Source organism: Drosophila teissieri, chromosome 3R (assembly GCF_016746235.2).
Source record: "Drosophila teissieri strain GT53w chromosome 3R, Prin_Dtei_1.1, whole genome shotgun sequence".
Taxonomy (NCBI): Eukaryota; Metazoa; Arthropoda; class Insecta; order Diptera; family Drosophilidae; genus Drosophila; species Drosophila teissieri.
In genome coordinates this window covers 24,132,964-24,149,187 of record NC_053032.1, presented here as the reverse complement: position 1 = coordinate 24,149,187, position 16,224 = coordinate 24,132,964, and the positions used below count along the sequence as shown (strand labels likewise).

The 16,224-nt window shown below is 43.4% G+C and overlaps 4 protein-coding genes across 9 annotated transcripts in view; 3 read left to right on the top strand and 1 right to left on the bottom strand.

Moving 5' to 3' along the window:
• The first annotated feature begins 76 nt into the window (after positions 1-76).
• LOC122619139 (ras-related protein Rab-7a) lies at positions 77-2,541 on the top strand. The gene is made up of 4 exons (XM_043795884.1): positions 77-217; positions 1,032-1,266; positions 1,331-1,687; positions 1,748-2,541. The coding sequence occupies exons 2-4, from the start codon at positions 1,087-1,089 to the stop codon at positions 1,832-1,834; spliced, it is 624 nt and encodes a 207-aa protein (XP_043651819.1). The 5' UTR covers positions 77-217; positions 1,032-1,086; the 3' UTR covers positions 1,835-2,541.
• A 228-nt stretch (positions 2,542-2,769) lies between these two features.
• LOC122618999 (UPF0692 protein CG33108) lies at positions 2,770-16,106 on the top strand. Of its 2 annotated transcripts, XM_043795646.1 has the most exons (5): positions 2,770-3,055; positions 3,110-3,357; positions 4,208-4,304; positions 4,363-4,566; positions 16,059-16,106. In XM_043795646.1, the coding sequence occupies exons 1-5, from the start codon at positions 2,825-2,827 to the stop codon at positions 16,089-16,091; spliced, it is 813 nt and encodes a 270-aa protein (XP_043651581.1). In that variant the 5' UTR covers positions 2,770-2,824; the 3' UTR covers positions 16,092-16,106. The 2 variants fall into 2 exon arrangements, with proteins under 2 accessions (XP_043651581.1, XP_043651582.1); XM_043795647.1 differs by lacking the exon at positions 16,059-16,106 and having other exon boundaries at positions 4,363-4,590.
• LOC122619000 (U6 snRNA-associated Sm-like protein LSm3) lies at positions 3,468-4,103 on the top strand. The gene is made up of 3 exons (XM_043795648.1): positions 3,468-3,616; positions 3,670-3,783; positions 3,843-4,103. The coding sequence occupies exons 1-3, from the start codon at positions 3,596-3,598 to the stop codon at positions 4,017-4,019; spliced, it is 312 nt and encodes a 103-aa protein (XP_043651583.1). The 5' UTR covers positions 3,468-3,595; the 3' UTR covers positions 4,020-4,103.
• LOC122618998 (phosphofurin acidic cluster sorting protein 2) overlaps positions 5,289-16,224 on the bottom strand; it is a 35,238-nt gene continuing 24,302 nt past the window's right edge. For 3 of the 5 annotated variants that reach the window (XM_043795641.1, XM_043795640.1, XM_043795642.1), the window contains 8 exons: positions 12,798-13,105; positions 10,499-10,847; positions 9,422-9,547; positions 7,271-7,871; positions 6,725-7,208; positions 6,099-6,654; positions 5,919-6,035; positions 5,289-5,854 (listed from right to left, as the gene is read on the bottom strand). In XM_043795641.1, coding sequence (XP_043651576.1) covers positions 5,724-5,854; positions 5,919-6,035; positions 6,099-6,654; positions 6,725-7,208; positions 7,271-7,871; positions 9,422-9,547; positions 10,499-10,847; positions 12,798-13,105 — 2,672 coding nt within the window. In that variant the 3' untranslated portion in view covers positions 5,289-5,723. Of the gene's footprint in view, positions 5,855-5,918; positions 6,036-6,098; positions 6,655-6,724; positions 7,209-7,270; positions 7,872-9,421; positions 9,548-10,498; positions 10,848-12,797; positions 13,106-13,460; positions 13,751-16,224 lie in introns of those variants that run through there. The other 2 variants (XM_043795645.1, XM_043795644.1) reach the window with 2 other exon arrangements.

The window sequence follows — 16,224 nt, the reverse complement described above, 5'->3', positions numbered from 1 at the left end:
GTGTTGGCTAATGGCAGCCTATAATTTTGTCAATTTCTATCGATAGTTACGATAGTAACGACTGCGCCATCGATAACCCCTACTGACCAGTAGAGATGAGAGCGATTCTCCTAGCGAGACAACAACAAAATTCACTGCGTAATTAATTAAATATATTTTAGTAAAACCGAGGCGCACCACAAAGAAACAGCTCGTGGAGTGTTCACTAGTGTTCAAAGTAAGTGCTGGTACAAAAGAAATAAAGTGAATAGCAAAAGCAAAGCGGCAAAAAGAGTGTTACGCAGCAGGCGAAAAGTGCATGGAAAATGCCCGTAGAGCCCCCACATCAAACATACACACGCACACACGAAAAACGTACACAACAAAGACCCACGCATACCGACGCAATTAGTGGCGTAGTTGTAATGGTCGAGTCCAAAAACAAGTTGTTCATGGTCTTAAAAAGTGGGCGGGGGAGTTTATCTCCACTGGGAGAGTCCACTTTCGCACTATTTTCGATTGCAGCCCCCACCCTGCCATCGAGGATTTTGAGGAAATGGGCGTTTTCCCAGGCACTTTTCCTGGTATTCCAGACCCGCTTTTTCAGCTCGACCTCGTCTTTGTCTGTACTCAGCGCACTTTCTCCGCTGCGCCAGCAGTGATCACGCTTTATCGCCTCGATGCGGGCACCTCCCTCCCCTCCTGTCCTCCTATTCACACAGTCCAGCGATCACTGAATGCGGATTGCTCAGAATGACTCATCCGATTTGTTTATCACCAAGCACAGCGTAGCACAACCGCTCGTCAAAAAGTCGGACATTACAAATGTTTTACAACTGGCTTGCACCTTAAGCATTTGAACAGTCATATCCTGCTACAGATTACGGCCTTTCATTGCTTTTTACAAACCCCTAGACTCTAGAGGTTTTCGCAGTTCTATTTTATTTATCTTAGTAAAGAACGCATTACACGCCTACACTCCTTAATCGAATTAGAGAAAACCGCAATGGTATTTTTAACACACAATCAATAACATTCTCTGTGGTTTACAGCGCCAAATACCAAAAGAAATAACCCCGAGTAAGCCAACCCACAAACTGCATTGAAATGTCTGGCCGTAAGAAATCCCTGCTGAAAGTCATCATTCTGGGCGACAGCAGTGTGGGCAAGACCTCGCTGATGAATCAGTATGTAAACAAACGCTTCTCCAACCAATACAAAGCCACGATCGGAGCAGATTTCTGCACGAAAGAGGTGGTGGTCAACGACCGAGTGGTCACAATGCAGGTAAGCACTGCGAACTTCCAAAAACTCGATTTCATTGACTTACCTCGTGAAATTTCCATGACAGATCTGGGACACTGCTGGTCAGGAACGCTTCCAGTCGCTTGGAGTGGCCTTTTACCGCGGAGCCGACTGCTGTGTGCTTGTCTACGATGTGACGGCGCCTAACTCATTCAAGAATCTCGACTCCTGGCGCGACGAGTTCCTCATACAGGCCAGTCCACGGGATCCCGAGCACTTCCCCTTCGTGGTGTTGGGCAACAAGGTGGATTTGGACAACCGCCAGGTGTCTACGCGTCGAGCGCAGCAGTGGTGCCAATCTAAGAACGATATACCCTACTACGAAACGTCCGCCAAGGAGGGCATCAACGTGGAAATGGCGTTTCAAGTTATAGCCAAGAATGCGCTAGAGTTGGAGGCGGAGGTAAGAAATCCTCTTTAAATTATATCGTTCATACTAAACGATCTTTTAACTTTCGTCCAGGCTGAGGTCATCAACGATTTCCCCGATCAGATCACCTTGGGCTCGCAAAACAATCGTCCTGGCAATCCCGACAACTGTCAGTGCTAATGTAACAACAACGCAAAATGGATAATTACACAATCTATATTATTAAATAATATTTCCAACATAATAATGAACATGAGAAGCAAGCAAAACACAAAGGACGACGGAGGAAAGTGTTCTATAATTAAGTAAAACAATTTCAGCAAAACAGCATAGTAATTAATTAATTGATAGGATGCAAAGTTCAGATTCAGATCAACATCAGCAGAGTCTTAAATGGCCTCTGGCAAAGGCCTAAACAGTATACCCAATTTCCTACGACCTAAGTAACCGTTCAATGAATAAGTATGCTCTGTGTACTCGTATTTAATAATTCATGTTTCTGACCGACCGCCCGCCTATCTCCCTAGTACTATTTTTGCCATTGTATTAGTCAAATTTTGCACGCAACCGCTGCTGGCTTTTGCAACAGAACAGCAACATTGAGAATACAACATCAGAGTATCTTCTAAACAAACAAAAAATCTTGTGATTGTAAATTTAATAAATGAATAACTTTTTAAATGTAATTAACGACATAATTTCCTGCACCATCGAATTGGCAACTCTATTGTAATTGGCTGAGCTCCACAAAACTCCCTTATGCATAACATTCGAGCGTGAATTTTGTTTAGTTATAACGTTACTCGATATATCCTATAACTATGAATAGTATTCCATGTAAAATTGCTCCTTGTTTTTGGTAATACATATATGTAAATTGCGTATAATTCGTATGTATTTTATTCCAACAATTCATTTTTTTGAAGTTTCATGCTATTTGGTTTAATTTAAAGAATAAACATGAAATATTTACAATAAAAGTCAAATAAGCTTAATTGATTTTTTTCTGTGGGTTTCATCCATTTTGTGCCCACTGTACAACAGTTGCAACCAGGTGAGCACAGAATATCGCTTATCGATAACTCAGCACTGTTAATATTTGTCTGCGAAAACAGCTGTGGCCATTGTCTGTTAACTTGCTCAGTCTATTTATTTATTTAATTCTAAGCCATGTCGAATATTCCACCTGTGCCACCACCTCCTCCCCCACCGCCCATGACAGTCACTCTTGGCACACCAGCTACAACAAAGGAATGTCCTGCTGCGGACCATATACCCACCGATAAGTGCAGTTGGGCTGCGGAGTATCCTGAGGTGCAGAAAGGATGCTATTTAAGTCGCGTCTGCGAAGATACTCCACCGAAACACTGCCAATACTACGCCGTAAACGGTATAGTGCAGGTGAGTCAGGGAACAATAAAGATTTTTCTGTTTATTATTACATACGTATCCAAGGTTGGACCCACTTGTGGCCTAGTGGCCCTAAGTATGTTGCTCGGTGGCAGCCCCACGGCAGCTGATCTCCTCAAGGATGCAATTGAGCAGAAGTATACCCTAAATGGCGAACTATTTAGTGCTCAGTATTTGTTTGAACTGACCAGGAAACATATGCCAGGACCACCTGCGTGCCAGTTGCATGCTGGACCTCTGGACTGCAAAAAAGTCAAGGAACTTTTAAGCGCCGGAGGCTGCCTACTGGTGCCGTATCCTTTTTCAACAATATTCCAATTTAAACCCGGTTTAAGTTCGGTATTCCCCCGCATTGAAAGCCGTTGGCGCTCAACAGCACTTGTAAACGGTTAACAGCACACTGTTCTCGCCCAGTGTTGTAAAACTCGCGGTTGTTTAGTGCTACAACTTATAAACAGCATTTTAGATTTCGCAAAATTAAATCTACAATTTTCAGTCAGTAAGTACGAAAAGTGCTAATATTTTAATTAAATGGCCGACGAAACAGAGCAGGTATGTGCAAGCATTAAAGCAAAAAGGAAATTCTCTATATACCGTACTTGCAGCTCAGCCAGGTGATTTTGCCGGTGAAGGAGCCCCTGGATCTCATCCGATTGAGTTTGGATGAGAAGGTGTACGTAAAGATGCGCAACGAGCGGGAACTGCGAGGACGTCTTCACGTGAGTTGATGCCTCTTTTGCTGTTGGCCAGCCATCTATTAATATAAACCTTTATCCAGGCCTTTGATCAGCATTTGAACATGGTGCTGGGCGACGCGGAGGAGACGGTGACCACAGTGGAGATCGACGAGGAAACCTACGAGGAGGTGTACAAGACCGCCAAGCGCACTATTCCCATGCTATTCGTTAGAGGCGATGGAGTCATCCTGGTTTCGCCACCCATGCGGGTGGGCTAGCGGGTCTTGTTTAGCTTTAAATCTATCACCTGCATTTATACAAGCTGTATCTAAATAGGTTTATAAAAGTCTTTTAAAACAAAATAATGTCTTTTTCACTATTGGTATGCTTTAAATATCTTCGTGCTTACAATTTTGTCTACGCATTTTTTTCTTGCGTTGTCCTTAAATAAATTTTTATTCCAAAGCTACGATTCCGATTTAAACCATGCGCCATGCGTTAAACACGGACACCGAGCGCATTGGGCTTTGATTGTGGGTTACCTGGTGGACCGGCTGGATCGGGTGAGTGGAAAAACCCAAGGATCTGATAGCCAATATTAATGCACAAACCTTACCGCAGTTTTTCGTCTTGGCTCGTCACGGCAAATCCCGCAATCTGGCCGTTTGGCTTTTGGACACGCTCAGCGAAAGCAATCAAAATTTGAAAGAGTTTGCCCAACCCAAGGGCTACCCAGACGATGAGTTTCTGCTGCCACCGGGTGGAATCGGTGGATCTCTTGGTCTCAACGAGCGCTGCATCCTAGTCAACGGAATGTCAAAGCAGGTGATTCATGTTTGCTGTTCTTAGATATATGTTTGTACATCTCAATATTTGCAATAAAAAATGTTTATAATTTCGTAGTTAACTTTAATATATTTAATAGTACAGTTATAAATTACACGCCTTACAATATTTCACTTCGCAACGCAATCAACGCACCTCGAACTCCATTCCATCATTCAGTTCAAACGGGGAAAAACACGCAGAGTTTTCGTATTTAATCGGTTCGCAACTACTACGGGGACACGAATGCGATTTTAGTGGGAAATAGAATATAATATACAATAATGATATATCGAACTTTCTTTTGCTTTAGAGCCTGCTGTGTATAAATTTATGTATACATGTATAAATTTATGCTTTTCCAACATCCGCTAATAAGACTGGGCTGCCTTGAAATTTCAAAAATCACAACAATAAGAGTAGTACACATGGTTTTGTATATATGGTAGATAAGATAGGTAACTATATATAGTATGTTTTGTATATAATTTTACACACAGATATTTTTCTGATTTAGGTAGTACATAGACGACGGGTTTGGGTATAATGTCAAATTTCTGTCAATTAGGCTTAGTATGCTGCAGTACTTTTAGATTCGTTTGATAGTTGGCCAAACGGGAGCGGCGATTTTGAGATCATGGGGCCTAATGCTCCCGATTGCTTGGGAACTGTCGGTTAGAGAATATATATGTGTATGCTAGTACATGCCAACAGGCAAGAGCAACGTGTCCATAGAAATTTATTGAAACGGTAACTACACAGTTTAGTTTGGTTTTAGTTCTAGAACTTCTTGTACAGGATATTTTGATACGCGTTGTTCATCTCTGACGAGTTTATAATTACGTTAAGCATATCATTAAACTAGTAGTGTCTGTTTGTCTGTATGTGTCTGGTTGCGGGTCGAAAGTATCTCTGATAAATTCACAAGTTGCGTGCGGAAATGAACTTAAATGAACGTTACAGGCTAACGGTTTATTAACTAAAAATTTACAAATACTAATTATAAATAAATTATCATTCTTTTCAGTTTTATAATATTTATTGCCGCGCAAGTGACTGGCTCCCTTGCTCCGAGCACATTTCAGTTTTTGTGTCCGTATATCTGTGTTGTTTGTGGGAGTTGGGAGTGTCCCGTGTGAGGTCGGGGTTTAAAATGACTAGGATAATTCAGCACAGGACATGGGAGTGCAGCCGATGAGCGCAATCGGAAAGTTCTTGACGTGCGTTTGCCATTGCGACGATACTTGGAAGAACTTGACTCCCGTCCACTCGGTGCCATCAATGTACACTGCCAAAGTGAAGCGAAGGAAAAATTAGTAAAACACTTCAGTGAGGAAGATGGACACTCTTACCTCGCAGTGGCACTGGATGCGATTGTTTCGGTGAGCAAATCAAACGGGCCACGCCCTCCACACATTGCTCCTTCTCGAGATCACGCTCCTTATCCTTCTTTTTGCCCAAGCGCATAACTAAAAAGGAGTTAGGATAAGGAGTTAGGATTATATAAGAAACACGAAGTAGGATGGACTCACTTTGCTTCTGCTTCTTTTCCTTGGTGGCGAAACTAACAGTCAGTCCATTGAACATATCACCCAATTGCTGTGCATGCTGTGGCAGTCGCCACACCTGCAGGTTCCTAAACGTACTCTTAATGCTATTCTTGCCGCCAGCGTCGCTACCCTTAGACAAGCCACCCTTACTCTCCTTGGTGTGACCTTCGCCCGGCCTCACCAGGGGCCAATAGTCAACTTGCAGTTCTACTGCTTCGGCCGCCGCAAGAGCTCCACTGAACGTCTGCTGCTGCACCGACGATGGCGTACTAAGCGATTCACTGGTATTGCGCTCCCGGTGAGAGGATGCGGATGACGGTGGCGTCTGCAGAGGCGGTGAGATGCGTCCCAAGCTCTGCTGCTGGGGCGGCGAACCAGACACTACGCCATGCACATTTGGCGAGCTCTGGCTGCCTATCGGGATGGCTGAGCTCGATGCAGATCCAGAGCCCAGTCCACTACCGACTGCGTTGGTGCCAGCTGCATTTTCCTCAAGATCCAGCGAGGCCTGTGCGTCCAGATATCCAATGCGAACATCCTGTATATTAAGAACAATATGGTTGGTTTTTTATGGCCGATGGAAAAGTATTCTTAGGCTATATACGTACACTAACAAACGGCACAAATATCTGGCAGGAGTCCTCGTCCTTGTAGTTAACCATAGCCTCGGCAATGGGTATCTGCGTGCAGGGTCCTGCCGCCAGTAGGTAGCGCTGAATACGCTGCACCAATTCTGCGATGTCGGACTTGGCAACACCAGCCGCATCCGCGAGGTTGGTTGTCAGCGCGGTGGCATTCACTGTGGTCACCGCACTGACCGCTGCCGCTGTGGCAGCGGCCCGTTCGCACAGCTGCGTCCAATTGTCCGAACCGAACATCACCGCGTACGCCTGATCCATTTGGCTGAGATGGCGAGCCACACTGCCGCAGCTGCCGCCCACGGGCACCAGATAGAAGCGCAGGTGATTCAGCCAATCCGGAGGTCGCACTCCCATCAGTTCTACGTAATGTCGCAGAGTTGCTCCCTGCAACCAATCTCCGCCAATCAGCAGCACCTTCACCGTGTGCGGTGGCTTGGCGTTAGAGTTGCAACTAAAGGTGGACGTGAAAATGCATTAACATTGCATATGTGATGATAGAACGCGAACACTTACTACTTCTGGATCTTGGCCATGAGCGCCTGGAGCACCGCCTTGACCTCGGCAGTGTTCTGCGGCACGAAGGCCGGCTTGAAGGAGTTGGCAAAGAGCGTGACCAGTTTGGCCAGCAGCGCACTGCCGCCCAACGCCTCCGGCGGGCTAATGATGGTCACCACCTCCGGAATGGTGCTGTCCTCGCCGGCGAACACGCGACTCAGCTGGTCGAGCAGCAGCTTGCGTGGCTCCACATTGGTGGGCGATAGGCAAGTCTCCAGCACGGATCTCGGCTCGGAACTCAGGCTCAGGGTGTGCTTCCTCTTGCCGCCACCCGATGCGCTAATGGCACTGACGCTGTTGCCACCACTTCCCGTGTTTGCCGGAGTATTGCTGGAAGTTCGGAACAATCGTGACCGCTTCTCCGTCTGAGCGGGCGTTACCACGCTCCCGCTTCCCATGCTGGCGGCCACTGAGCTCACTGGGGTCAACTGCTGCTGCTGCATCTGCTGCAGGCGCATGTAGTCCTTGTCCCTGGGCGGACTGTTTTGCGGATCGGAATTCTGGCCATCCGTATAGCCAGCGTTGCCCTCATTGCCGGAGCTGTCATTACCCCCGCGATCTGTGGGCAGCACAAAAGAGATGAGGAAATGGGTTAAACTATGTGTTTTTGGGTATCTGGTTTAATCTAACGCAGGAGCTATCATAATGGTAATGGTTTTGGAAAGTTGATATAGAAGAAAGTCAATTTCTATTCTTGTTCAAACAAAGTGTTTTTTAAGGGCTTCCTCTCATTTTTCCAAAGACACGGCCATTAGGATGACCCCGGTGGGAGGAAGGGGGTCTAGTGAGTGACGGTGTGAAACTGGGGGCACAAGACATGCGGAGACCAAACAAGACGAGTAAAAACAGAATCGTGAGACAGAATGGCGGCCACAAATAGTAGGTCCCGAAATAGAACGCCCCTGCGAAGAGTTACCCAGTCCCAGGAGCACCGTGTAAATAAATAATAAAATGAACGGACCGAGAATATAATTAAAGCTTTTCTTTTATTTTATGACCATGAATGGGAGGTGGGCTAGAGGTGGGGCAAAGTAGCCATATTTCTGAGAGGCAGAAATTTCCGGCTCGTCGTGCTTGAATTTTCAAAGCCATGCGCCGATTAATCAAAAAACGCACGACACGTAAATAAAATGAAAGTGAAAGAAAATGGGGAAAAAAAATAGGAAAAAGGGGAAAAGCCGGGGAAGCAAACAAATCCAAGACTTTATCAAGTGGTACGGAGGTGGTATACTGGCGGCATAGGGCCGTGATTAAGGGTGTTGTTTTCAAGGGTCTGACGTCTATGTCGCGGCTAATTGGAAAACCGCTTCAAGTGCGTCGAAGGTTCAATTGTCATGCCACAGACTCACACACAATCTCACACATGTTGAGTACGTGGACTCCTTTATTTTTTAGGGGGGGTTGGGGCAAAGAGGGTGGGGAGTTTTATTTTAAGACCCCACAAACATGCACCTCAACTATGTATACCAAAAACAAACGATCAATGGATTTGACGCACAAATCACAGATTCCCCCTAATCCCGCTCCAATTTCGAGCATGCAAAGGTGCAGAGCGGTGTCGTGCAACAACAACTAGGATACGAACAAGGCATACATTTACATTTCCAGTGTACTTGTGGCGGTGTGTGTGTGGCTGTGTAGCTGTATGCGTGTGTGGGCTGTGCGTGAGTGTGGAGCAAGGCAAGGAATTTGGGTGAACGCCTCCTTTAAATATTAAAACCTGTAATCCTATAAACTGCTTGTTGTATATAAGAAAACAGCATAAAAGCTCCTTTGTCTCGATTCATAGATTTATATAGATTGATTTTTACAGATTAGCTTGAATAGTTTAACTTTGTAATACAGTAACTTTTAATATTTTCGGGATGGCGATAACACTCAAAAACAAGAAAAAGGACACATTTTCTGGATGAAAATGTATCTGATAGGTTGGGCTGGTATTACTTATATACAAACTGGACACGGAATGCAGTATGTGGATAGACACAACTGTTTGTGGTCTCATTTTGAAGGTTTTAGGGGGGAGTGATGGTGTGTAGTATTTCTATAATTTTGATTGGGGGGTATTCTTTTTTTTGTTTTTTAGATTTTGCTGTAATGTACACAGACCTGGTGTTGTTGCCGAATTGTTATTGTTTGTTAAATGAATGCATTTTTGGTTTTTGTTATTTTCAAGATTGTAAGATGAATTGGTCAATTGGTCGCTCTTATCCGATGATCGGCGCTCAGAGTTGCCTGCAAGAGAGATTTGTTCAAGCCATGCAAAATGTATCTTATGTTTGTTTGTTGTTTGTTTCGAGTTGTTGTTCAAGTATATGGTACTTAAGTAGTATAGTTAAGCTAAGCATTTGGATCGAAAATACTTGACTTACATCTATATTGAACACAATTGAACGTTAATTCAGCAAAGCTACGAAAAAAGTTACTGTTGCGCTTTTGTTTTTCCCGGAAAATGTTCAATGCCGCGCCTACTTTTGCTCAGTGGGCGGTAGTGGCAGTCAACATGGTCAACAGAACAATTAACTGTCTCCAATGCCACGCCTCCATTTTCCATTTTCCGGGAAAAACAATTTGTCCTTTTCAACTGTGTGTATGTGTGCGTGTCGGTATGCTGAGTTGTGTTGTGTATGCGTTTCTGTGTGTATGTGACATTCCTGTCCGCAAGTTTTCTTTATTTTTCGTGTTTTTTAACCTTGACCTAAACTGTTGACAATGGAAAATCGCAGAGAAGCGGACAGACAGCACCGAAAAAAATATACGAAAATAAAACCGGCTATTGAAAACTGAGTTTACATAATACATTTTATAAATTTCCGGAAAATTTCCAAAACTTTGTGTGTATATTATTTCTTTTCATTTGAGTTTACTTCAAAAGCAATTATACATTTCGTACAAAGTCTGATAGAAACATCAACATTATTAGTATTATTTTAATTTATTAAGCTTGAATTGAAGTTGTAATTTTGTGTGTGTCAGTACAAAGCTAATAAGTAACGTAATGAAAACGCAACGCATCGCAACGTAACGCCCACAAACTCAACGTAATGCAACGCAACGCAACGCATTGGAAAGCCAAACAAAATTGATGGAACAAAAGTCGTTAAGTCAAACTCCAGTTAATAGCACATCAATAAAAATGCAAAGTCAAATCAACCCGCCATTAAAAGGTATTTACCCCGTACTCACCAGTGTTTCCGATTCCGGTTCCCAAACCTCCGCCCACCAATTGGCTCAGATCTCCGCCATTTCCGGTGATGTTGTCGTGCAACATGATCCGCGAGTTGGTGAAGAAGGGACGCAGCGATGGCTTCGGCGTGGAGCCCACCGATATGCTGTCCATGTCCGGACCCGAGTCGTCGCCCTCGCAGCAGGACAGCGACTCCAGCTCCTGGAAGAGTGCATCCAGGTCGCGTTCTCCGCGCAGCGCCGCCGTTCCTCGATGGCCGGATTCCCCCTCCAGCTCCTCGCTCACCTTGAATCGCTTCAAGAGCGCCACGATCTTCTGCTTGAAGTTTCGCTGCTGCAGCGAGATCGTCTAAAAAGGGAAATGGGCATAAAAATTATTAGTATAATAGCAAAAATTTAGTAACTATTAAAGGAATAGGTAAGGATGCTAAACTGAACAACGAGTTACACACTAGAAGCTACAAGATCTTTACGATAAGAACACAAGTTCTTTATGTTTAAAAAGCTTATATTAAGTTGGAAATATTGTTTTCTCTGCTCTTCCCTTTCCCTATTAATACCTCTTAATTGCCGCCGGATAAATCTAGAGTTGCTTATGGGCCATTAAACGAAATCTCAAGGACTGCGACAGCGACGACGACTTGGGGAGCTGTTAAAATTTATGCATCGTTCTTTTTTTTAATTGCCCAGCGCTCATCGGTTTCTTTTTGTTTGTTTTATTTTTTACGTTTTTTGCGCTGCGGCCTGTCATTAGTCGTGTTTTTTGTCTACGGCAAACATTCAAAATGATCCTGCGATAAAAAGCCAGCCACAACAAAAACAAAAAAGAAGCAGAAGCCATGACAATAAAAGCCGCAGGCTAATTTTACACCTGTGCTACGGATGTTGGCCAGGTGGTGCGTAGATAAAGGGGGTGCAGGGGGAATGGGTGGGACACCAGGACGGGGTAGAAGTCCATAATTGGCCCAAACAGCAGAGCCAAGTAGTGAGTCAAAGCCTCCTAACGCTCGCTGTTTAAATATTTAAGCGGCAGCTTAAGAAAATTGTCTTTGTTGTGATTGGTACGAATGCTACGAAGGGGAAAAGGGCATAAATAAAGCATGGAATTTCTAAATATGCTGCTTCTTTCGAAAAGAAAGTGGGCATAATAATCCCTTTTATTTCATATTTCATGTAACACTCCTCTCCTCCTTTCTCGGAATAAGAAGCCCTTCCATGTAGTCCAACCTGGATATATTCTTAAGCGGAAATCCACGAGCCCGATATAACCCTGAGATATAGTCATAGGTTCGAAAGTATGCCACCGGGCGAATCTAAGCAAATTGAGTCGAGTGAGCGACACGCCAAGGCCGCCGCCCCAACAATTGTCAACTATTTGCCACAGAAATTCTTGGCCACCCCGTTTGGGGCATGCCTTTCCCCCTCCGATACTTAAGTATCTGTGCCCATGTACACATGCACTCTTTTTCTATACTAAGGGGATACATATTTGATACATATTTCATTTGATTTGATTTGCCCGCCGGTTCTGGTAGTGGCGGTAGTCTTTGTTATGGGTCGGCATTTTGTATCTTGTAAATGTGCCTGCGGATCTGGGTTAGCAGCAAGGAACTGACAATATTTCGCAATTGGCAAATGCCAAACTAGCAAAAATGAGGAGGTAGCAACAAGGTACTAACAATGCAAGACAAGGCTAAGCATAAGTTCGATGACTAGAATGGGCTAAATGTGAATAATATGGAAATGCCTTATAGTTTAGCTTATGCTAATTTCTGGGAAACTCATGAAAAGCATGGATTGAAGTAACTGAAACAAGGTAATCCTGAAAGATACCAGACTGAATCTAGTTAAATATTAGAATAGCCAAAGCTTTACTTATTTAGTAAATATTTAAATCATGCCATACCCCTCTTATCTATCTATCTATCTATTTAGCATTCTTTACCAACTGATTAAAAGGTTCACAAAATTCCCCTTTTCTGTTGTTGCGTTTCTAGCTGTTTAGTGAATGGGTTCTGCCCCTTTCATGAGCTAAATGTGCGAATGTGTGCTTGTAATCTATATAGATAGCCACTAAGTGATATTTATTCACTTTGCATAATGAATTTTAGAGCCCCCCAAATAGAAGACCTCCGCCTGCTGACGTGTTGCCACGCAATTATATCGAGCGGTAATGAAAATACTTTTGGGTAAGAGACAATTTTTCGTTTCGTTTTTTTTTTTTTTGGGTGCCACGCGGAACAGCTGGGCGGGATTACACGATATGAAGATATGATGTGATTCGATGTGATTGACTCACCCGGCTAAACTTGGCCCGTGACGAGCTCTTGTCCTTCATCTCGAACTCGCTATCGCTATCGACGACCACGCCGGGATGATGGTGCTGGATGCTGCCGGGATGGTGACCCACTAGGGCGCAGTCCTCAATTCCGGAGCGCTGCAGCTTGTTGCGATACTTGCGCATATCATGCTTGGCCGGATGGTTGTAGTCCCGCGGATCCTTGGGATCGTAGCCCCGGATCAGGCCCAGTTCGTTGGCCTCGTCGTTGAATTCGCCCGAGCTGAACTCGGCCTCCTCGTCCTCGTCGGAGTATTCAGCAACGCGATCTGCGGAACAAGATTAATACATTTAATATATTAATATATATATATATATGTGTGTGTATACAAATTGTATATTTTGGATAAGTAATGGTAAGCTGGGTAAACTCGTATCGCTGGATAAAACTAAGATAAACGCTCAGCGGCAGCTGGCTTTTGCGTTTCAGTTTATGAACCGTTAAGAAATCTATTTGGAATTTAATTATTCACAAACACACTTTCGTCTTATTCATATGGATGTATTCATACACTCATATCTTTATGAAAACACTTCGAACTCAAGTTATTTAAACAGTTGTAAACCAAATATGTATATATCTATTTGTTTTATTATTTATTAAAACATTTTCTTAATAATCACCTTTTCACAGTTAAGTGCGTTTCTCATCAATTTTAAGATTTAAGCGAGTGCACTCCGTTATTTTTTTTGTTTTTGTTGTTTTTTTTTTGGTAAATAAATCACAGATAACACGGTTTACTGTCTTTGCTTAACTGTTGCTGTTGTTTTGGCTTTTAGGTTTTTAACTACACCCGATTTATCTGTTCATCTGCCGTCTTATTGTTGTTATTATTGCGCTTTCTTTCGCCGCCTCTTTCTCTTTATCTTCCTCGAGTGCCGAGTGTGTGAACCGACGAGCGCTTGTCAGTGAAATGAATGAATTGCTCGCAGCTCCGCACGTTTTGTGCACTTGCGATGTGTGAAAGAGAGCGCGCCAGAGTGGGGCCAGTGGGAGCGAAAGAGTGGGGTGCAGTGCTGCCCATTTGGCTTGTTTCTGGCTAAATATAGATGGTTGTACTGCCAGTCGCCGATGAAAACCTATAACTAATCCTATAACTCACGATCTCAAAAGGAATTTTTCTTGTTTTCGACTTAATAAATTATACATCAAATGGCATTTGAAGAATGTTACAAATAAACAATATAATATAATATATTAATCTAGCTATTTTTACACTGATATTCAGTCAGCACTGGCAGGATAAGAGTGGGAGAGAGCACCTGCGAGCAAAGAGAGATGAGCTACTCGCGCACCGAGAGAAATTACTCAAATCAATATGTGCAATTGGGGGGCAAACGAACGTGCGCCTCGATATATTCCATTGTATCTGAACACACACGCCGACACACGTGGGCTTAGCTATGTATGCATGTAGGTATATGTATATGGGTCGCTATTCGATATTACTAAACAAGTGTCAAAAGCTCACTGCATGGGAAATGCTCATTAAAGCTATTTTTACGCCCCGATTCGGGCAATTGAACTGAAAGTTTAGGTAGGAAGTGGGTGCTAAGTGGGTATAAAGTGGGGGGAGGTGCCTCCCCAATGGGTCCTATAAAGGGGCAGCGCGATGCCACCCACTCAATCAGCTCATTGATTATATATCCGATTGCTTACGGAATACAAGTGCTCTAAAGTTCTGGTGTGAAATTTGATATTCAGTAAAATATATAGAAGTTTGCCAGTATAAATGAACCTCAAAGACAAGATATAAATTATATAAATTGAGTTTACATGTACGTTACAGATTTAAGGTATATGGAGCTTGAAACTACTCAGTTTACACATTCGTTCCTGTTGATCTAGAATTAAAGAGCATGTTTTTTGATCGTGTGAACTGGTTTATAGAGAATATATATGGAGAGCTTTTCACACACTCGCTCATATCGGACAATTACATTGTTTGCGATAAGATTTGTGTCATCGCCTTCTGATGTCACTTGTTGCACTCCGACTCCCATTCCCATACCGTTGGCACTTCATTTTCGAAAACTGGCTACCACTTCCACTCCCGTTTTCAGTCCATTTCAATTACGATTCTCATCTGTTTTTATACCCAGTACTGAATGTAATCTAAGGGTATGCGGCACACGGGGTTTTTATTAAAAGACATACAAACTAGTGCACTCACATTTTGTATAATTAATTTTAAGATACCAACGCTTATCAATTTGTTTCTTGGTAATCGATAAAATGGGCTTAACAATCTTGTTTTTTAAATTAAAGAATTTTTATTAGTCAAGCCCATATATGTAAGAAACGTTATCTATTTACTATACTCGGATATTTTCAAAGAGCTGGAGACAGTTTTCTAATCAGACTATATCATGTGTGTTCCTTGTAGGTATGCATTTACATACCCCTATTGATGAATGATCTGTGATGCAATTATATTGTATTAATGGGCAGAAAATGAAGGGGTATTAAATACTCGATCTTCTTCAGCATAACCCCGCCACAAGGCTTGTTTGTTTATTTTCTCGCATGTTGTGCTGTCGTTATCATTTAGCCAAAGCTATTCACCGGCCGGTTTCTGTAGCCGGTTGGTTGGCTGCGCGAGAATCGTGAGAGTAGGAGTAGGAGGGAAAGTGGGTGCTCCGTCTCCGGGTGGCTCCTATCGGGGTACCTATCGCGTGCAGGGCGGTGCTAGTGGATGAGCTATAGCTTCCCGTCCGGGTGTGTGTGGGTGCGGAGCAAACTCCGGTTAAGTGTAACTTTTGACAGCCTCAAAGCCGTTAAGTGATAAGTACGGGAATGATTAAAAAGCGGGCACAGCGAGGTAAACGAAGAATGGAAGAATGGTTGGGATGGATGGATGGAGTGCCTGAGAAAAACTGCTGGCAGTGGATGATTAATTGGGCCAAAGCAGAAGCTGCATACCAGCTTATTGACTATCATTCCGTGCGCCACACTTATGTACATACATTTGGCCCCTTGGCGTGTTGGTTAAAGAGAAGAAAAAATGGGAGAACAGAGAAGAAAATGCAAGTTTCCTACTTGAGGGCAATTATTTTGTTTGTCTTCGTTGTTGCAATTACGCAGACAAGTTAATGACTTCTCTCCCAGGCATTGTTTTCCTGTTTTCCATTCTTTCAGTATCTATTCCTTTATAATTGCGTGCAATTCTTAAACACTTTAATGACCTTTTCCCCGTCTGGGGACATTGTCTGTGCTTCCAGGAAGACGAGCGCATCCAGCACAAGCACACTTAAGTCCAAGGAATTTCCACGAAAAATGTTTTCCACATGGGCGCTAGGCAAAGCAAACAAACAAAGGCTAACAGAGAGACAGAGTGAGAGAGAGATACGCTATAATGGCAGACAAAGTGTTGCCAAAAGCTATGAA

Bases quoted from the DNA above. Each gene is read 5' to 3' on its own strand.
- LOC122618999 (XM_043795646.1), top strand. From the start codon at position 2,825: ATGTCGAATATTCCACCTGTGCCACCACCTCCTCCCCCACCGCCCATG. The intron at 3,358-4,207 runs GTATCCTTTTTC...TTTATTCCAAAG, and splicing joins GGAGGCTGCCTACTGGTGCC to CTACGATTCCGATTTAAACC. The intron at 4,305-4,362 runs GTGAGTGGAAAA...ACCTTACCGCAG, and splicing joins TGGTGGACCGGCTGGATCGG to TTTTTCGTCTTGGCTCGTCA.
- LOC122619000 (XM_043795648.1), top strand. From the start codon at position 3,596: ATGGCCGACGAAACAGAGCAG. The intron at 3,617-3,669 runs GTATGTGCAAGC...CCGTACTTGCAG, and splicing joins TGGCCGACGAAACAGAGCAG to CTCAGCCAGGTGATTTTGCC. The intron at 3,784-3,842 runs GTGAGTTGATGC...ACCTTTATCCAG, and splicing joins AACTGCGAGGACGTCTTCAC to GCCTTTGATCAGCATTTGAA.
- LOC122619139 (XM_043795884.1), top strand. From the start codon at position 1,087: ATGTCTGGCCGTAAGAAATCCCTGCTGAAAGTCATCATTCTGGGCGAC. The intron at 1,267-1,330 runs GTAAGCACTGCG...TTTCCATGACAG, and splicing joins ACCGAGTGGTCACAATGCAG to ATCTGGGACACTGCTGGTCA. The intron at 1,688-1,747 runs GTAAGAAATCCT...ACTTTCGTCCAG, and splicing joins CGCTAGAGTTGGAGGCGGAG to GCTGAGGTCATCAACGATTT.